Source organism: Entelurus aequoreus, linkage group LG02, assembly GCF_033978785.1.
Source record: "Entelurus aequoreus isolate RoL-2023_Sb linkage group LG02, RoL_Eaeq_v1.1, whole genome shotgun sequence".
Lineage (NCBI taxonomy): Eukaryota > Metazoa > Chordata > Actinopteri > Syngnathiformes > Syngnathidae > Entelurus > Entelurus aequoreus.
The window spans coordinates 66,002,443-66,025,281 of record NC_084732.1 but is presented as its reverse complement, the minus strand read 5'-3'; the positions used below and the strand labels follow the sequence as shown (position 1 = coordinate 66,025,281).

The window sequence follows — 22,839 nt, the reverse complement described above, 5'->3', positions numbered from 1 at the left end:
TTTGAACGCCTCTATTTGCGACTTTTTCCACTTTATGAACCTTTACATCGGACCAAATATGCCTCTGTGTGCGAACCATGTCTCGGCGTTACGAACGCTTCCTTCATTCATCTTGCATGCCGCTTGAAGCCATCGTGGCCTGCCATTTTGACGACATCGCTTCCTGTGCTCGCCGGGACAGCCATTTTGAAGAGTGGGGCCACTTATGTCAGATCCTATTTATATCCTTTACACGCGGCCGCGGCCATTTCAAAGAGCTTCGACGGCAAACGGCACTTCTGACAAGTTTATTTCCACAATTGTCGCACCTTGCGCCAGTCAGAGCTGTGTCAGCCGTCTTAGAGATCACTTTGTGTGATGAGAAACACCGTAAATGTGTCCAAACTCTCACATTCTCCATGTATAGCTTCGGGGTGCTACACAACTGCTCTGAGCTAGCGTTTTAGCTAGTTAGCCTCTGGCTTGAGGCACCGTCAGTTTGAAGATTTTTTCAATGAAGGGGGCTTTGTTCCCGCAGCCTGTCTTTAATTGTGATGAGACTGAAAAATATGCCAGAGCGGACCTTATTACAGCGAAGGGAAATGGCACTACCGATGAAGCCGATGATGGATCGCCTCACACTGCTAGTTTGCGTTAATGCTAGCGATGACTACTATTACAGTGGCAAAACATACACTATATTGCCAAAAGTATTTGGCCACCTGTCTTGACTCACATATGAACTTTAAGTGCCATCCCATTCCTAACCCATAGGGTTCAATATAATGCCGGTCCACCTTTTGCAGCTATTACAGCTTCAACTCTTTTGGGAAGGCTGTCCACGAGGTTGCGGAGTGTGTTTTCAGGAATTTTCCACCATTCTTCCAAAAGCGCATTGGTGAGGTCACACACTGATGTTGGTCGAGAAGGCCTGGCTCTCAGTCTCCGTTCTAATTCATCCCAAAGGTGTTCTATCGGGTTCAGGTCAGGACTCTGTGCAGGTCAGTCAAGTTCATCCACTCCAGACTCTGTCATCCATGTCTTTATGCACCTTGCTTTGTGCACTGGTGCACAGTCATGTTGGAAGAGGAAGGGGCCCGCTCCAAACTGTTCCCACAAGGTTGGGAGCATGGAATTGTCCAAAATGTTTTGGTATCCTGGAGCTCTGTAGCAACTGACTGTGCAGAAAGTCTCTGCACTATGCGCTTCAGCATCCGCTGAGCACTCTCTGTCAGTTGCTGTTGTTCCCAAACTCTTCCATTTTCTTATAATAAAGCCGACAGTTGACTTTGGAACATTTAGGAGCGAGGAAATGTCAAGACTGGATTTTTTGCACAGGTAGCATCCTATGACAGTTCTACGCTGGAAATCACTGAGCTTCTGAGAGCGGCCCATTCTTTCACAAATGTTTGTAGAAACAGTCTCCATGCCTTGATTTTATACACCTGTGGCCGGGCCATGTGATTAGGACACCTGATTCTCATCATTTGGATCGGTGGCCAAATACTTTTGGCAATATAGTGTATTAAATATACTTGTTAAATAAAACCTCTGCCTTGTTTCTAATGAATACTTAGCCCTACTACGCTACTGTATTTTAATGTTGCTCATTATGGTGGTACTTGGGTAGCCAAGGTTTTTTTGAGGTGGTACTTGGTGAAAAAAGTTTGAGAACCACTGAAATAGATACATTTAGATTTTACATCACATTATTGATGACTCTTGTTGACAAAGATGATGATGTGTGGAGAGAAAAAGGAGGATAGGGGAAAGCAACGCGGACGCCGCCTTCTTACTTTGCTGTGTTTCTCACTTTCTTTATCAACGTGGGTTAATAGTGACATTTTTTGGCCACAGTTGTGCTCAGTCCAAAAAAAATTAAGTAGGGTTTGTTGTATGGTCACTCGTTTCTGCGGAGTTATGCATTCGATTGTTCGCCGCCATTGTTTGGTACAACCAAGACAGTATACGAAACCCGGGACCAACTTTTGGCAAAATATTTTGTCAAAAACCTAATCATGAGGCAAGGTACCAACCTCTGTATTTTTCGCTTTAAATTGAATTGTTCTTGTCAGCATTTTTGTGCACAGGTGGTCACAGAGTGCTCCTTGCTTCAATTAGGACCTGGGCTGTTTTTAATCAGCAAAACTAGTGATATTTTTCAGAAGAAATCAAACAGTGCTTTTACACACACCTTCTCTCCCATGGAGACGCTGACGCACACGCAGCCTATTGACTGCAGCATTTCAATCATCCGACGCCTCAAATCTTGGGAGGCATAAAAGCAAAAGCAAAAACAATCAGCAAAGAAAATATTTGCATGCATGGCATTGTGCAAAAAATGTGTGTCAGCGTGTGTGTTTGCAAGAGTGTCACGTGTATATCAGCAGGGGGACGAGGAGAGAATGCGTGAGAGTCTATCAACAGAAGAAAAATAGAAAATATCGTATTTTTCGGACCATAAGGCGCATTAAAGAGGTCATATTATGATTTTTTAAATACATTTAAAAGGTGGTCTGCATAACATGTAATGGTCTTTTTTTGGTCAAAATGTTGCATGGAATATGTTTTACAGACAACCTTCAAGCCGCTTTCTGAACATCTTTTCAAGATGCGTTGTTTGTGGGCATGCCTCCACTTTGACAGCTTCTTCTACCCGTCGTCTTTTGCTGCACCGGTAGTTTTTAGCACTTCCATAGCGAGTCCACTGACAGATATAAGTTAGAAGTGTACGCTACTTTATGTTAGAAATGGTAACAGCAGAGGATGAATGCCCCACAACAGGAGGCTAGAGAAAAAGAAGGAGCTTTTTGACTACAATGGCGGACCCGCGCAAATTTTCGGGACTTACGTGGAACCCAAACACACAACAGCAGGTACCCATAGGTAAGAGAAGTTGGTTCTGCATAATATTGCACAACAAAATGCCAGATAAAACATTTCCTAATAGGTGCCATTTTGGTGTCCTTATACACACACCATAATAGGACCCGTATGTTGCAGCACAGTACGTCTGACTACCCGAGCCGTAATGCGCCGAGTTGCATCAAACGGTGCGGCTTCGTAGCTTACCAAAGTCAAACTAAAACATGGGATCCGGAACTGCCAGTGTCCAAAATCCGGCCTGCGGGAAATCTCAAGTTAAAAAAAAAAAAAAACTTTTTTTTTTTATTATTATTTTTTTTGAAAATGTGTCCTTTTTAATCCATTTTCTATTGCTTGTTAGTCTCGGTGTCAACTAGCGGCTCAAGCAATGCATTTTCTCATCGATAATGTGACATCGGCAAAGTGCACGCTCTTTCAGTCAATTAGTGTGCGATATATATATATATATATATATATATATATATATATATATATATATATATATATATATATATATATATATATATATATATATATATATATATATATATATATATATGTATATATATATATACAAACCCCGTTTCCATATGAGTTGGGAAAATGTGTTAGTTGTAAATATAAACGGAATACAATGATTTGCAAATCATTGTCAACCCATATTCAGTTGAATATGCTACAAAGACAACATATTTGATGTTCAAACTGATAAACATTTTTTTTTTTGCAAATAATCATTAACTTTAGAATTTGATGCCAGCAACACGTGACAAAGAAGTTGGGAAAAGTGGCAATAAATACTGATAAATTTGAGGAATGCTCATCAAACACTTATTTGGAACATCCCACAGGTGAACAGGCAAATTGGGAACAGGTGGGTGCCATGATTGGGTATAAAAGTAGATTCCATGAAATGCTCAGTCATTCACAAACAAGGATGGGGCGAGGGTCACCACTTTGTCAACAAATGCGTGAGCAAATTGTTGAACAGTTTAAGAAAAAACTTTCTCAACCAGCTATTGCAAGGAATTTAGGGATTTCACCATCTACGGTCCGTAATATCATCAAAGGGTTCAGAGAATCTGGAGAAATCACTGGACGTAAGCAGCTAAGCCCGTGACCTTTGATCCCTCAGGCTGTACTGCATCAACAAGCGACATCAGTGTGTAAAGGATATCACCACATGGGCTCAGGAACACTTCAGAAACCCACTGTCAATAACTACAGTTGGTCGCTACATCTGTAAGTGCAAGTTAAAACTCTCCTATGCAAGGCGAAAACCGTTTATCAACAACCCCCAGAAACGCCGTCGGCTTCGCTGGGCCTGAGCTCATCTAAGATGGACTGATACAAAGTGGAAAAGTGTTCTGTGGTCTGGCGAGTCCACATTTCAAATTATTTTTGGAAACTGTGGATGTCGTGTCCTCCTGACCAAAGAGGAAAAGAACCATCCGGATTGTTATAGGTGCAAAGTTGAAAAGCCAGCATCTGTGATGGTATGGGGGTGTATTAGTGCCCAAGACATGGGTAACTTACACATCTGTGAAGGAGGCATTAATGCTGAAAGGTACGTACAGGTTTTGGAGCAACATATGTTGCCATCCAAGCAACGTTACCATGGACGCCGCTGCTTATTTCAGCAAGACAATGCTAAGCCACGTGTTACATCAACGTGGCTTCATAGTAAAAGAGTGCGGGTACTAGACTGGCCTGCCTGTAGTCCAGACCTGTCTCCCATTGAAAATGTGTGGCGCATAATGAAGCCTAAAATACCACAACGGAGACCCCCGGACTGTTGAACAACTTAAGCTGTACATCAAGCAAGAATGGGAAAGAATTCCAACTGAGAAGCTTAAAAAATGTGTCTCCTCTGTTCCCAAACGTTTACTGAGTGTTGTTATAAGGAAAGGCCATGTAACACAGTGGTTAACATGTCCTTTCCCAACTACTTTGGCACGTGTTGCAGCCATGAAATTCTAAGTTAATTATTATTTGCAAAAAAATATATAAAGTTTATGAGTTTGAACATCAAATATCTTGTCTTTGTAGTGCATTCAATTGAATATGGGTTGAAAATGATTTGCAAATCATTGTATTCCGTTTATATTTACATCTAACACAATTTCCCAACTCATATGGAAACGGGGTTTGTACAAACGTATACACAGCCCGGCCCCCGGCCGAATTGTTTTAATCCAATGCGGCCCCCGAGTCAAAAAGTTTGGAGACCCCTATTCTATATTGTCAATGGAACACGTTTTGGTGTTGCTTGCTTGCGGGTACTTACTTGCATCATTTATTGAACAGGTGTCAACCTGCAGTCCACACAAATCTCTTGTGTACCAAATAAAATTGCTTTGAGGTCGGTAAGCACAACCAGAATTAATACATAAATTAGGCGCACCGGGTATTAAGGCGCACTGTCGATTCTTGAGAAAATGAAAGGATTTTAGGTGCGCCTTATACTCTGAAAAATAGGGCATATCTATTTAAAAGGGGCTTTATGATAAGAAATTGACCAAGTGTTTCAAGCTCATCTATCTTTGTCGTTGCTGTTTTTAAAGAGGAAAGGGAACACAAACAGAAGAGAAGACAGTGACAAATATCGTAGTGCAAGCGATTTGAAATTTCCCACTGGGAAAAAGGCTTTTAACTCAGCTTGTTTTATTTTCTGCTAAAGCCTCCAGAAAGCCGCGGGAATTATTCAGGTTCATGTCTCGCTACCTGCTACCACACTGGCCAGCTGCTGCGTCCGGGTGATGGGCTTGACCCGGCGTGCCTTCACAATGGCTGAAGCTATTTTCCAGGCGTGCCTCTCCTCCCCGTATGCAGTGAGGATAGAAGTGAGCGCCTGTTGATCTAAGGTATTCACCACGTCAGCAGCACAGGGCATGTCGGCGAACCTACGCACAAAAGGAAGACCAATTAAAGTCGGCGACGTCACGTCCTTGCTGACAGCAGTGGATCCTGCCATGAGTGTGACAGAGCTGAAAACCTTCATGGCTGAAAATGATTTGTGAGGGATCCAAGACAAGTGCATGGTGATGTTACATTAGGTGGGATGCTGCAGATGCTGAAATGTGTTGTCATGCAAGAAAACATTGTTCCATATAAATTCAGGTTTTTCTGACGCAGTGTTCAATTTAGTTTTTAATTTAAATTCAGTCTTTTGACTAAAATGCATTCTCGCCATTCTTCAGTCATCTCCATTTATTTAGTTTTAGGTGAGTTGGCGAAATTTCCCAACATTTTCGTCAATAATGCTTCAATTACATTTTGGCAACTAAATGTAAAGCATTAAGGATAATGCACCTTTTCTAGGTTACTTGTAAAACATCACATTAGGGCTAGGCGATATGGCCTTTTATTAATATCTCGGTATTTTTAGGCCATGTCACGATACACGATATATATCTCTATATTTTGCCTTAGCCTTTAATGAACACTTGGTGCATATAATCACAGCAGTATGATGATTCTATGTGTCTACATTAAAACATTCTTCTTCATACTGCATTAATATATGCTCATTTCAAACTTTCATGCAGAGAGGGAAATCACAACTAAGTCAATTTACCAAAACTGTATTTATTAAACAGTTACTAAGCAGTGGCACAAACATTCATGTCATTTCAAAACAGAAAGTGCAAGATACCTTTTAAAACAAGCTATTAGTGCACTTTTGTGCATGATGTCACACAAGATATTTCAATAACTGTCAAATAAAAATGAGCTGCATAATAGGAAATCAAATAGTGGATGTCATCTCCTTCTGTTTTGACCATTTTTTTCATACAGTGTTGATGTGGACATGGTTGCTTGGGCATTTTGTTGGTGTGGCACTGGCCGAGATGTTGACATGCAGAGTTTTAAGAACTCCTTATTCTCTAGGGGGTGACTTTTCAAATGATGCTACATTGGCAGTGGTGATACTTTTTGTAGCAACGCTTTGCCTCATAGTTGACATATTACGGTTGTCTGTTCGACATCTTCCCGCTTGAAGCCAAACCACCACCAGACGATGTTTTTCTTGGGAATTAATTCTTCTTCCTCCATTTGTTACCAGATTTGCACCTTCATTCTCTCCTATTACCACTCGCACCGCACCGTTAGCACCACAGCTAAAGTTACCCGCGTCGCTACCTCTCTGCTCCGCGAGGGCGTGTCATGTGCAACGTCATGTTACGCGTAACAAGGTGCGCTCGTTTTTATGTCTCAGTGAGAAGGAGAGACAAGAAAGAGCGAGAAACGCCTGTAGTGTAATGCCCGCAGCTAAAAGCAACAGCGTGAGAACGTATACTCAAGTATCACGATGTAGTCATTTTCGATATCGCACAGAGACAAACCCGCGATAAATCGAGTATATTGGATATATCGCACAGCCCTACATCACATACAAATTAAAAACAAAAATTAGACCCGCTCTCAAGGAAAATATTAATAGGTCAATAATGTCTCACTAAACTTAGTATTGTTTTATTTTTAGGGATGTTCTGCTGCTGATTCCAATACCAATCTATCATGAGTGAGATCTGCCGATACCAATACTGATCATATTTATTAACTGTACATTTTTCAATGTATTTATTGTTAGTGCTATTGAATGTTTGACAATATCAGCACTCTATTTTAGCTACTTCTCTTTCATTACATACAATGGTTTGAGCAAAACAAAGTCGATAGTCCACAATAACTGAACAAAATCAAAAACTACTATTTATTGTGTGAATGCTCCAAAGCATATGGTTTTCTACACCAAAATTAATCTATTTATTATTCAACAACTTCTTCTTCTTCTCCAAATTTTGGCGCGCTCTACCTTCCACATTTTTCATCCGATTCAAACCGTTCCAACTTCAAACTGTTCAACCTATTCGGGAATCGCGGGCTTTCCCTTAACAAATTCCAAAAATTCCAAGATTTCCCAGAATTCCAGGTTTTCAGGGACATTTTTCCCATTCAAAATTAATTGGCCAATTTTTCAAACTTCCACTATTTCCACATTTTTCAACCAATTCAAATCATTCCCCCTTCAACACATTTCACCATTCTGGAAATTCAAACTTCCCTTTTTCCAAGTTCCAAAAAATTCCAGGATTTTCCATAATTCCTAGTTTTCCAAAGCCCTATTTCCACCCTTTTTTTCTGGCGACTACTCCTTCCACGTTTTTCAACCCACTTCAACCGTTCCACCGTCAAAACATTCCTCTTAATTAGGAGAAAAAACAAAGTTGTTTTTTGAACTGGAAAAATTCCCGGTTTTCCCGAAATTCCAGGACTTCCATAATACCATTTCTCAATTCAATATGTTACTACTTCAACATTTCTCGACCAACTTCAACAATTTTAACACCAACCGTTTCAACACATTCAGACCATTAAAGATTTTAACCATTTAAAAAAAAAATCCCGCTTTTCCCGAAATTCCCAAATGTTTGGGAAATTCACATTTAAATCAATGGGACATTCTTCAAAGTTCCCCAATTCCCACATTTTTCATCTGATTCAAACTGTTCCAACTTCCAAATATTCAGCCTGTTCAGGAATTGTCTGCTCTTCTTCAACAATTCTAAAAATAATTCCTGGATTTCAGTTCAACCTCAGCATTGGAGCCTTCACACGCAATTCCTTCAGGAATTGCCTCATCTAGTTACTCATTAAAGTCCTTTTCTTTGCCCTCAAAGTCCTTCTGTGTCCAGAGAATTATTTACTGAAATTAAAACATTAATAAAAAGCTAAAAACTAAATTTTGAGAAAAGAATGAATGGATAACATCACTCAAGTATTGATCATATACTGATATTACCCTTGGTTTCAACACCACCAATTAATGGATCGAGCCACCCTCTTACGTGTTGTGTCATTCTGGCTGTGACAATGCTGACACAACATTTTTTGTTATATTATCCTGTTGATAGACTTTAATTTATATACTTGTTAATTTATTGTTAATCGCTGCTTACTTTCTGCTGTGACATGGTTCCATCCACACTTTTTAAACTTTCTAGCTGTTTTATTGGTTAGCTTAGCAATTAGGATGCCTGCTTCCGCTTGCTCTCGGTGTGTAACATGATTAACCTCGTCTTAATACTTGATAACGATACTTAAGAAATTAAGAAATGCCGTTTATCTGCCATAATGGAGGTGATTATAATTCATTGAGGGAAGTGTTTCCACATTGTACACAGAGATACATAATTAGCTGCTAGCTTGTCAGCAGGAGGACTAAAAATAAATACAATACTAGCCAGAGGGGATCGGCGTCTGTGATTGGTATTAAAAGACATGAATCAAGATCAAATGTCCGATACTGATTAATGGCCGATCAATCGGCACATCCCTAATTATTTTCCCTAAAATTGAAAAACAAGAAAAAAAGTGAGTGAATGTCCCAGAGCCCAATGGTACAAAGTCCTGAATCCAGACATTGATCCAGATCAGCCCCAAAACGTTATCATTTATTCCGTATTCCTGTTCTGACATTTCCTGAAAGTTTAATTACAATCTGGCCATAACTTTTTGAGCTATGTTGCTAACTAAATAACTAACTAACTGACTGAAGAATACATAACGTGCTGGAGAAAGATAATTAATGCAGTGAATTTAATACGATGTATTTTGACGTGATTGTTTTTTAAGTACAAACCCCGTTTCCATATGAGTTGGGAAATTGTGTTAGATGTAAATATAAACGGAATACAATGATTTGCAAATCATTTTCAACCCATATTCAATTGAATGCACTACAAAGACAAGATATTTGATGTTTAAACTCATAAACTTAATTTTTTTTTTGCAAATAATAATTAACTTAGAATTTCATGGCTGCAACACGTGCCAAAGTAGTTGGGAAAGGGCATGTTCACCACTGTGTTACATGGCCTTTCCTTTTAACAACACTCCGTAAACGTTTGGGAACTGAGGAGACACATTTTTTAAGCTTCTCAGATGGAATTCTTTCCCATTCTTGCTTGATGTACAGCTTAAGTTGTTCAACAGTCCGGGGGTCTCCGTTGTGGTATTTTAGGCTTCATAATGCGCCACACATTTTCAATGGGAGACAGGTCTGGACTACAGGCAGGCCAGTCTAGTACCCGCACTCTTTTACTATGAAGCCACGTTGATGTAACACGTGGCTTGGCATTGTCTTGCTGAAATAAGCAGGGGCGTCCATGGTAACGTTGCTTGGATGGCAACATATGTTGCTCCAAAACCTGCATGTACCTTTCAGCATTAATGGCGCCTTCACAGATGTGTAAGTTACCCATGTCTTGGGCACTAATACACCCCCATACCATCGCAGATGCTGGCTTTTCAACTTTGCGCCTATAACAATCCGGATGGTTCTTTTCCTCTTTGGTCCGGAGGACACGACGTCCACAGTTTCTGAAAACAATTTAAAATGAGGACTCGTCAGACCACAGAACACTTTTCCACTTTGTATCAGTCCATCTTAGATGAGCTCAGGCCCAGCGAAGCCGACGGCGTTTCTGGGTGTTGTTGATAAACGGTTTTCACCTTGCATAGGAGAGTTTTAACTTGCACTTACAGATGTAGCGACCAACTGTAGTTACTGACAGTGGGTTTCTGAAGTGTTCCTGAGCCCATGTGGTGATATCTTTTACACACTGATGTCGCCTGTTGATGCAGTACAGCCTGAGGGATCGAAGGTCACGGGCTTAGCTGCTTACGTGCAGTGATTTCTCCAGATTCTCTGAACCCTTTGATGATATTACGGACCGTAGATGGTGAAATCCCTAAATTCCTTGCAATAGCTGGTTGAGAAAGGTTTTTCTTAAACTGTTCAACAATTTGCTCACGCATTTGTGGACAAAGTGGTGACCCTCGCCCCATCCTTGTTTGTGAATGACTGAGCATTTCATGGAATCTACTTTTATACCCAATCATGGCACCCACCTGTTCCCAATTTGCCTGTTCACCTGTGGGATGTTCCAAATAAGTGTTTGATGAGCATTCCTCAACTTTATCAGTATTTATTGCCCCTTTTCCCAACTTCTTTGTCACGTGTTGCTGGCATCAAATTCTAAAGTTAATGATTATTTGCACAAAAAAAAAAGTTTACCAGTTTGAACATCAAGTATGTTGTCTTTGTAGCATATTCAACTGGATATTGGTTGAAAATTATTTGCAAATCAATGTATTCCGTTTATATTTACATCTAACACAATTTCCCAACTCATATGGAAACGGGGTTTGTAGATCCAATAAGTTCACCAAGATGATCAACAGCACTGATTAATGTGTGACAAGCCACATAGTGTTGATTTCTAGCTAATTTATTTGTCTTGTCTTGCCAAGCCTTGTGTGATAGTAACCCTCCCAGCACATCGCCTTAAAAGTGTTTGCTATTCTATTCCACAAAACTGATTGTGGAAGATATCGTAACCAAGAAAATCCCCTTTTTTAACGCCATTACTAATAACAGTGTATTATTAATTTATTTTAAAGAACCACGTATGAACAATAAACAAAACAACTACGTAGACTACAATTCAGTTTAATCAAACTGACAAAACAACAAAATTAACATCGTTTAAACTGTCGACAGATACTCTGGCCTTTATTATGTCATATCTATCTGGTCGGACCCAATGTGTCCGTATTGATAACAAAACATCCAGTTTCACTGCTACTGATATTGGCCTGCCACAAGGCGCTAATATCGGCCCTCTTCTTTTCTCCATGTATATAAACGACCTGCCATCTGTATGTGGGGATGTAAATATCCAGATGTATGCAGATGACGCGGTTATTTATACTTGGGGAAAGGACGCTGAAACGGTTGCCAGAAAACGTACAGCAGCCATGGAGAAGGTGGCAAGATGGCTACATGACTCTTGTCTTACATTAAACATTAAGAAAACTGCAACAATGTATTTTGTAAACAAATATAAAATGTCATCCTTTCCAAATATAACGGTTAATAAGGAAATAATACAAAATGTTAGTGAATATTGTTACCTGGGTGTCATTTTAGAGCCAACATTTGGCTTTAAAAAACATATCAAACAGATGTTCCAGAGTCTTAAATACAACATAAAAACGTTCAAATGTATCAGGAATTCATTAACACTGGAGGCAGTTCAAACTTATTTTAATGCAATGATTACGTCTCGTTTTTATTATTGTATAACATGTTGGTCGCAGGCAAGCAAAATGACACTGAGGCCATTGGAAACTTTGCACAAACAATCCCTCAAAATCCTTGACCGAAAACCACAACACCACCATCACTGTTTAGTTCTCCAAAAATTTAGATTGTTAAATTTAGCTAACATTCAAAGATTAGCATCAATACGAATGGCCCATCGAATCCTAAATAACACTGCACCAGCGCCACTTAAGCACTTTGTCCAGTTTACATCTGCTGTGACAACTAGAAACACACGAGCCTCCACCAGGGGGCAGTGTAGGGTACCCAGATGTAAAACCTCTTTTGCACAATCAGCCTTTTCATATAAAGCCATAAAGGAATGGAACGACCTCACAACAAACTTGAAAAGTCTAACAGATTACTCTTCATTCACAATTGAAGTTAAAAAGTGGCTTTGGAGCAATCAAAGCTGCTCACACGGTCACTAAGGTGGGCATTATGTTTGACACATCAACCTAATGTGTATTATATTTATCCATGAGAGCATTTTTATTGTAAATTGTGAGGTGTGTGTGTTAAAATCATGGTTGTTTTTACAAATGATGACAGATGTGAACAAAAGCATGTATTGTCTTTGTGTGATGATGTAAATGAGGTGTGGTTGTATTGTATATTAAGTATGTGTACATGAAAGGGCATTTTATGACTTTTCTTAATTTAAAAACATGCTATAGTATGTTTTTATTGTCATAATTTTATTGCATGATTTTTGTATCCCTTTAATTTAGGTAGCCAGGGACTGCAGATGGAAATTAGCTATTTAGCTATAATCTGGTACAGAACATATCTGTCTTTGAACTTAATGTTTCTGTGCATTGTACCTTCAAATAAAGACTAAACTAAACTAATCCCCTATGTTCAATAGTCATGTTTTTCCAGATAATGACCAAAGTTCATATGAACAGGTAAAACATTTTTTTGATAAGTGCAAGTAGGGTTGCGCGATATATAATCCTGGTCAAAAGTTTACATACACTTGTAAAGAACATAATGTTGTCGCTGACTGCTCGCTGTTGCTGTTGCGAAAAAGCTAAGTATCGTTCTATCTGTGTGCTTTTAACTGTTTTGCAGCTTTCCTTACTACTTCTCAAACATATTTAGTAGTCCTATTTAACTTGCAAATCACCCGATCTCTGTCTCACAACCCTTTCCTCAGCTAGCTAGGTGCTAAGCTAACGAAGCTAGCGTGGAGAAAGGCAGCGCCGGTGGGAAGTAATCTACTCCCCGCATACCGTGACCACTTCTCTGAAGACAGCAGGAACTTCACTCGGTGACAGAAAAAACCGTGAGTATGGCTTCCTGCGCTTCGTGCACCTTACTCATGGATAGGCTGGCTCTGCTAGAGGGCCGTGTCCGCCAGTTAGAGCAGAGTAATCTCGTAACTTTAGATGTTGCGGACACATCTGCTAGCGTTAGCTGTAGCGAGCTGACTAGCCCAGTTTATAGCAGTCCTAAGCAACCTATAAGCTACCGTGTACCGGTTGAGACGCATAATATATTTAGCACTTTAGCTAGTCCTACACCCCAGTATACCGGGCACCACACCTTAGTCATAGGGGACTCCATCACCCGAAACATAAAGCTTAGCAAACCAGACACAATTAAGTGTATTCCCGGGGCCAGAGCACCTGACATTGAAGCTTATCTTAAGGAGCTAACTCGCAGTAGGCCTAGTAAACACGTACGACAGGCTAATCGCACCGCTAGTTATGCGAATATAGTTGTACACGTTGGCTCCAATGACACTAGGATGAGACAGTCAGAGATTACAAAGAGAAACATAGCCAGGACTTGTGATCTCGCTAGAAAGATGTCCAGGCATCGAGTAATTGTCCTTGGCCCCCTGCCTGCGAGAGGCAATGATATAGCAGATTAGTCTCGCTTAACAACTACTACTTCTGTAGACAACAGGGACTAACGTTTATTGATAATTGGCCCTCTTTCTGGGGAAAACCAGGCTTGCTGATGAGAGACGACCTTCACCCTAACCAGGAAGGCGCCATCATCCTGACTAGGAACATAGACTACTGTTTAAGTCTCACTTGACTAACTACACTAGAGCAAGCCCGGCCACAGGCGATTACAGAGTCTGCTAGTCCGGGTGAGGATTCAGTTAAGCTAGAACTAGCCAGCGCCAGACTGGATAATCCATGCACACATAGCAATTCTCTTAGAATAATACACAACTCACATAATATTTTTTCTGCAGTGACTGTGTCAGAGGTAGACATGCATTCTACTGAGGTGGCAAATTATGATGCGTTCAGTTTATCGCAGCACCAAGCAAAAAATTCCGGTTATATAAACCCCTAGATATTGTCGAAACTATTTAAAGTGCACTACGCATAATAAACGCAACATTGTTAATATTGCTACTATGGATAATCTCAACAAAAACTCGTCAAAACAGCCCAATACCTATAATATGGGCTTTTTAAACAAAAGATCATTGTCTTCCAAAACGTTATTAGTTAATGAGGTCATTAGAGACAACAATCTTAACGTCATTGGTCTTAGTGAAACCTGGCTCAAACCTGATGATTTTTTTGCGCTAAATGAGGCATCTCCTCCTGACTATACGAGGGCACATATTGCCCGCCCCCTTAAAAGGGGTGGGGGGGTCGCACTAATATAAAATGAAAACTTTAACCTTACCCCTAACCTAAATAATAAATATAAATGTTTGAGGTGCTTACTATGAGGTCTGTCACACCGCTGCCTCTCGACCTGGCTGTTATCTACCGCCCCCCCTGGGCCCTATTCGGACTTTGCTGAACTAGTGACGCACGCCGACAATATAATCATAATGGGGACTTTAATATCCATATGAATACCCCATCGGACCCTCAGTGCGTGGCGCTCCAGACTATAATTGATAGCTGTGGTCTTACACAAATAATAAATGAACCCACGCATCGCAACGGTAATATGATAGATCTAGTGCTTGTCAGTGGTGTCACCACCTCTAAAGTTATGCTACTCCCGTATACTAAAGTAATGTCCGATCATTACCTTATAAAATTTGAAGTTCTGACTCATTGTCAACAAGCTAATAATAATAATAACTGCTATAGCAGCTGCAACATTAATGCTGCCACAACGATGACTCTTGCTGGCTTACTGCCTTCGGTAATGGCACCATTCCCAAATTATGTCTGCTCTATTGATAACCTCACTAAGCCAAATTATGTCTGCTCTATTGATAACCTCACTAACAACTTTGACGACGCCCTGCGCGAAACCATTGATAGTATAGCACCGCTAAAGCAAAAAAGGGCCCCTAAAAGGCGCACCCCATGGTTTACAGAAGAAACTAGAGCTCATAAATTATCATGTAGAAAGCTGAACGCAAATGGCGCGCGACTAAACTTGAGGTTTTCCATCAAGCATGGAGTGATAGTTTAATAACTTATAAACGCATGCTTACCTTAGCTAAAGCTAAATATTACTCAAATCTCATCCGCCTCAACAAAAACGATCCTTATTTTTTGTTTGGTACAGTAGCATCGCTAACCCAAGAAGGGATTCCTCCCAGTAGCTCCACCCACTCGGCAGATGACTTTATGAACTTCTTTAATAAGAAAATTGAACTCATTAGAAAGGAGATTAAAGACAATGCATCCCAGCTACAACTCGGTTCTATTAACACAGATATGACTGTATATACGACGGATACTGCCCTCCAAAATGGTCTCTCTCTTTTTGATGAAATAACATTAGAGGAATTATTACGGCATGTAAGTGGGATAAAACAAACAACATGTTTACTTGACCCACTTCCTGGGAATCTTATCAAGGAATTGTTTGTACTATTAGGTCCATCAGTGCTAAATATTATAAACGTATCACTTTCCTCTGGCACTGTTCCCCTAGCATTCAAAAAAGCGGTTATTCATCTTCTGCTCAAAAGACCTAACCTCGATCCCTTTATTTCGAAAATCCTCAAAAAAATTGTTGCACAGCAGCTAAATGAACACTTAGTGTCTAACAATCTCTGTGAACCCTTTCAATCCGGTTTCAGGGCAAATCACTCTACGGAGACAGCCCTCGCAAAAATGACTAATGATCTATTGCTAACGATGGATTCTGATGCGTCATCTATGTTGCTGCTTCTTGATCTTAGCGCTGCTTTCGACACCGTCGATCATAATATTTTATTAGAGCGTATCAAAACACGTATTGGTATGTCAGACTTAGCCTTGTCTTGGTTTAACTTTTATCTTACTGACAGGATGCAGTGCGTCTCACATAATGTGACATCAGACTATGTTAAGGTAACGTGTGGAGTTCCCCAGGGTTCGGTTCTTGGCCCTGCACTCTTTAGTACTTACATGCTGCCGGTAGGCGACATCATACGCAAATACGGTGTTAGCTTTCACTGTTATGCTGATGACACCCAACTCTACATGCCCCTAAAGCTGACCAACACGCCGGATTGTAGTCAGCTGGAGGCGTGTCTTAATGAAATTAAACAATGGATGTCCGCTAACTTTTTGCAACTCAACGCCAAGAAAACGGAAATGCTGATTATCGGTCCTGCGAGACACCGACATCTAGTTGATAATACCACCTTAACATTTGACAACCAAACAATTACACAAGGCGACTCGGTAAAGAATCTGGGTATTATCTTCCACCCAACTCTCACATTTCAGTCACACATTAAGAGTGTTAGAAAAACGGCCTTCTTTCATCTCCGTAATATCGTTAAAATTCGTTCCATTTTGTCCACTAGCGACGCTGAGATCATTATTCATGCGTTCGTTACGTCTCGTCTCGATTACTGTAACGTATTATTTTCGGGTCTCCCTATGTCTAGCATTAAAAGATTACAGTTGGTACAAAATGCGGCTGCTAGACTTTTGACAAGAACACGAAAGTTTGATCATATTACGCCTATACTGGCTCACCTGCACTGGCTTCCTGTGCACTTAAGATGTGACTTTAAGGTTTTACTACTTATGTATAAAATACTACACGGTCTAGCTCCAGCCTATCTTGCCGATTGTATTGTACCAAATGTCCCGGCAAGAAATATGCGTTCAAAGAACTCCGGCTTATTAGTGATTCCCAGAGCCCAAAAAAAGTCTGCGGGCTATAGAGCGTTTTCTATTCGGGCTCCAGTACTCTGGAATGCCCTCCCGGTAACAGTTAGAGATGCTACCTCAGTAGAAGCATTTAAGTCCCATCTTAAAAATCATTTGTATACTCTAGCCTTTAAATAGACCCCCTTTTTAGACCAGTTGATCTGCCGTTTCTTTTCTTTTCTCCTCTGCCCCCGTCTCCCTTGTGGATGAGGGGGGGACACAGGTCCGGTGGCCATGGATGAAGTGCGGCTGTCCAGAGTCGGGACCCGGGGTGGACCGCTCGCCTGTGCATCGGTTGGGGACATCTCTGCGCTGCTGACCCGTCTCCGCTCGGGATGGTTTTCTGCTGGCCCCACTATCGACTGGACTCTCACTATTATGTTGGATCCACTATGGACTGGACTTTCACAATATTATGTCAGACCCACTCGACATCCATTGCTTTCGGTCTCCCCAAGAGGGGGGGGGGGGGGGGGGGATTAACCACATACTGTATGTGGTCCTCTCCAAGGTTTCTCATAGTCATTCACATCGACGTCCCACTGGGGTGAGTTTTCCTTGCCCTTATGTGGGCTTTGTACCGAGGATGTCGTTATGGCTTGTGCAGCCCTTGAGACACTTGTGATTTAGGGCTATATAAATAAACATTGATTGATTGATTACTTGATAATGTAATGGCTGTCTTAGGTTTCCAATCATTTCTACAACACTTATTTTTTTGTGATAGAGTGATTGGAGCACATACTTGTTGGTCACAAAAATCATTCATGAAGTTTGGTTCTTTTATGAATTTATTATGGGTCTACTTAAAATATGACCAAATCTGCTGGGTCAAAAGTATACATACAGCAATGTTAATATTTGGTTACATGTCCCTCGGCAAGTTTTACTGCAATAAGGTGCTTTTGGTAGCCATCACAAGCTTCTGGCAAGCTTCTGCTTGAATTGTTGACCACTCCTCTTGACAAAATTGGTGCAGTTCAGCTAAATGTGTTGGTTTTCTGACATGGACTTGTTTCTTCATCATTGTCCACACATTTAAGTCAGGACTTTGGGAAGACCATTCTAAAACCTTAATTCTAGCATGATTTAGCCATTCCTTTACCACTTTTGACCTGTGTTTGGGTTCATTGTCCTGTTGGAACACCCAACTGCGCCCAAGACCCAACTCCCGGGCTGATGATTTTAGGTTGTCATGAAGAATTTGGAGGTAATCCTCCTTTTTCATTGTCCCATTTACTCTCTGTAAAGCACCAATTTCATTGGCAGCAAAAATGGCCCAAAAGTATACTGTATGTATACTTTTGACGCAGCAGATTTGGTCACATTTTCAGTAGATCCATAATAAATTCATAAAAGAACCAAACTTCATGAATGTTTTTTGTGACAAACAAGTATGTGCTCCAATCAGTCTGTCACAAAAAGTTGTAGAAATTATTGGAAACTCAAGACAGCCATGACGTTATGTTCTTCACAAGTGTATGTAAACTTTTGACCATGACTGTTAACGATGTACGATATAAATGATATCAATTTGGCTGACTATAGAGCCTTTTAATACTATCGTCATATCGAGAACATGCATGTTGATGACACATTCTAGCTGTGTCCCGCAAATTTGACAGCGACAAGCTAACAAACTGAATTTAGCATTCTTGCTAGCGGCTAATGTCCCTCCATGGTGCAAAGCCACTTCTAAGTCAGTAATCCTCATCTCCATGTTGGAAAATACACTATGTTTCTTACTAGAATCACTGTAGGAAAAAAAATAGCTAAACATGCTAAACAACACACAGTAAGAGAATATAATAATAATAATAATAATAATAATAATAATAATAATAATAATAATAATAGATTTTATTTGTAAAAAGCACTTTACATTGAGTAAACAACCTCAAAGTGCTACAGTGTATTAAAAAAAATAAATAAATAAAAAGATAATAAAAAAATAAAAACTAGAACAGCCTAATAGCTAGAACTAGTATGCATACATCTAAAAAAAGGCTTTTTTAAAAAGAAGGGTTTTTAAGCCTTTTTTAAAAGCATCCACAGTCTGTGGTGCCCTCAGGTGGTCAGGGAGAGCGTTCCACAGACTGGGAGCCGCGAAGCAGAAAGCCTGGTCTCCCAATATGCTAACCTCAAGCTGAAAACAAAGGTGAGTGGATTGATACAAAAATGGACAGTAATGATACCAAGTAGTTTTGTATTAGGTCGATATACCATAGTGGTTAGATAAATATTTTATACTATGAAAAAACCCTTTGGCAATTTTGAAATTGTTTACGAACTCAGGAAATAAGGGATTTAGGGCAAAAGCCAAAGGATTTAAATCAGTGCCAGTAGTAGGACATCATTTATAAATGTAATTGATCTTTTTACACCGCCATCTTGAGTTTTCTTGTCTGATTATAGTTGTGATAAAACAGTCAATCATAAATGAACTTGTAAATGTGCATTGGTATGACCAATACTGCCCCTGTAACTACTTGGTATTGCATTGATACCCAAATTTGTAGTATCAGCCAAAACTAATGTAAAGTATCTAAAGAACAGAAGAACAGGTGATTATCACATTTTAACAAAGGTGTAGATAGAAAAATGTTACAACAGAGAGTAATCAGCTATTGACAGTTAAAGGCCTACTGAAACCCACTACTACCGACCACGCAGTCTGATAGTTTATATATCAATGATGAAATCTTAACATTGAAACACATGCCAATACGGCCGGGTTAACTTATAAAGTGCAATTTTAAAATTCCCGCCACACTTCCGGTTGAAAAACTCCTTTGGATATGATTTATGCGCGTGACGTCACAAAATCCACGGAAGTGGTTGGACCCCATCGGACCCGATACAAAAACCTCTTGTTTTCTTCGACAAAATTCCACAGTATTCTGGACATCTGTGTTGGTGAATCTTTTGCAATTTGTTTAATGAACAATGGAGGCTGCAAAGAAGAACGTTGTAGGTGGGATCGATCGGTGTATTAGCGGCTAAGTACAATACTTACAGCAACACAACAAGGACTACTTACTTAGAAGACGCCTAGCCGATGCTTGCCGCCAAACCTACGGATGAAGTCCTTCGTCGCGCCGTCGATCGCTGGAACGCAGGTGAGCACGGCTGTTGATGGGAAGATGAGGGCTGGCTGGCGTAGGTGGAGCGCTAATGTTTTTATCATAGTTCTGTGAGGTCCGGTTGCTAAGTTGCTAAATTAGCCTTAGCGTCGTTAGCAACAGTATTGTTAAGCCTTACCAGGCTGAGAATTTTTAACCATGTAGTTACATGTACATGGTTTAATAGTATTGTTGATCTTCTGTCTATCCTTCCAGTCAGGGTTTTATTTATTTTGTTTCTATCTTCATTTGAGAACGATGCTCTCACGTTAGCTCAGTAGCTAAGTGTGTCACCGATGAATTGTCGTGGAGATAAAAGTCACTTTAAATGTCCATTTCGCGTGCTCGACTCTCATTTTCAAGAGGATATAGTATCCGAGGTGGTTTAAAATACAAATCCGTGATCCACAATAGAAAAAGGAGAGAGTGTGGAATCCAATGAGCCAGCTTGTACCTAAGTTACGGTCAGAGCGAAAAAAGATACGTCCATCACTGCCTCTCTAGTCCTTCACTGTAACATTCCTCATCTACGAATCTTTCATCCTCGCTCAAATTAATGGGGTAATCGTCGCTTTGTCGCTCCGAATCTCTCTCGCTCCATTGTAAACAAAGGAAAATTGTGAGGAATATTACCTCCTCTGACGTCACGCTACTTCCGGTACAGGCAAGGCTTTTTTTATCAGCGAGCAAAAGTTGCAAACTTTATCGTCGATTTTCTCTACTAAATCCTTTCAGCAAAAATATGGCAATATCGCGAAATGATCAAGTATGACACATAGAATGGATCTGCTATTCCCGTTTAAATAAAAAAAATTCATTTCAGTAGGCCTTTAATTAACAAGTAGATTAATAATAGTTTGGGGAAAATAATATAATCGGATATTATGTATTATGTTACTGAATACTTCAGCAGCTAAATTAGGAGCCTTTACATCTCGTTTTGAAAGGCTTTGTAATAATTTACATACCAAATAATATATTGTGACATATCCGGATCATGTTTTGTTTTAGTTTAAGACTCTTAGTTCTGTTTAAGACTCTTAGTTCTGTTTCAGCACCCCTGAGTTTGTGTTTCTTGGTTGCCATGAGTGCTGATTATTTTCACCTGCCTCTGATTAGTGTTCGGGACGCTCACCTGCGCCTGGGCACTAATCAGAGAGCTATTTATTCCTGCCTTTCGCCACACTCTGTCTGGCTGTTTTTGTTTGCTTCATGCAACATTACGTTGGTAAATCCTAGCTTCTGATTCCAGTTTCTATGCTAAGCTTTCCCGCTAGCGTTTTCCTTAGCTTCCCGTGCTATCGGCACGCTTCCGGTACTTTTGTATTTTGCCTGATTTATGGATAATAAATCATTGTCCTACCTGCACGCTGCCTCCGGAGTTCCGTTTGCAGCTTGGGGAAACGAGCTGCACATAACCAATTAACCACCCAACCGTAACAACATATATCGCTATCTATATCGCAATGTATATTGCGATACAGATGTTAGGCAATATTGCCATTCCTTACTATAGAGTAGCTCAATTTAAATGATCAGTGTATAAAGACAATAAGGCCCCATCTACACAGGAATGTTTGGGTTTTGATTTGCTGCCGGGTTGAAAAACAAAACGCGTCCACACGGTGTTGTATCAACGAGTCACATCCAGACAAGGCCTAATTTAATAATTTGTTCATGTGTGAAGAAAAGGCTTTGTGAACTGCAATCAAGACAATTACTACCTACCAGAAAAAAGGATGTGTCAAAATTAGGGCTATCAAACAATTAAAATATTTAATCGCGATTAATCGCAGTTTGTTTATAGTTAACTTAAAATTAATCATGATGATTGCAGATGGAGATATTTTTTGCTATTAATAAGTGATAATTTTCAGATCATTTCAGATCATTTTCAAGTATTTAATACCATGACTGAACAATTAGTTTACATTAATTAAATGTTTTTTTTAATATTATGCTTTTTTAAACAGCTCAACACAAACTGGACATATAATTAAAAAAATCACCTGAAGTGCGCTGGTGTCTTGCCAGATTTTGTATTATGTAGGTATACAGAATTTGTATTCCTGCTTTAGGAGCACTTGCATTTAGAGGAGGAGCTACACTATGTTTAAATACCAATTTCACGCATTAATAACATGCGTGTAATAAATGTGGATTGTTACAAACATGGTTTGATTGTCAAAAATGTTTGCTATTGCAATCTGTGATATTTCTACCTGAATAAATGCATGACAATGTTTTAACCTCGATTTATTATCAAAATGTAATATTCAGCCTGCCAAAAATTCTGTGATTGGGGACTATCAATCAGAACAGGTTATAAAATAATATTCACTTTGTTTCAATCTGCCAGAAAACATTTATTGCTGCAGTGATGTTGTCTCATGGCGATGGCTTTTGACATGGGATTTTCTTAATGTACCCTTTTCTTTGTGCATTTCTGCTCACTATTTCAAGTTTGTGGCTTAACAGCAACGAAACGCCATTACATTGACCAAGCTACGTAATGGCTCGAGGGTCAAAACGGAGTCAGGACACATGTACATTAATCAGGCATTATCATGGTTCTCGCCCGGAAAAGGGTGGAGTGCCATCTCCGGGTTGG

General features: G+C 39.9%; 1 protein-coding gene across 3 annotated transcripts in view; it reads right to left on the bottom strand.

Moving 5' to 3' along the window:
• Positions 1-22,839, bottom strand: part of mettl15 (methyltransferase 15, mitochondrial 12S rRNA N4-cytidine) — a 230,386-nt gene that overhangs the window by 13,663 nt on the left and 193,884 nt on the right. For all 3 annotated transcript variants that reach the window (XM_062030809.1, XM_062030828.1, XM_062030818.1), the window contains exon 5: positions 5,569-5,747. In XM_062030809.1, coding sequence (XP_061886793.1) covers positions 5,569-5,747 — 179 coding nt within the window. The remainder of the gene's footprint in view (positions 1-5,568; positions 5,748-22,839) is intronic.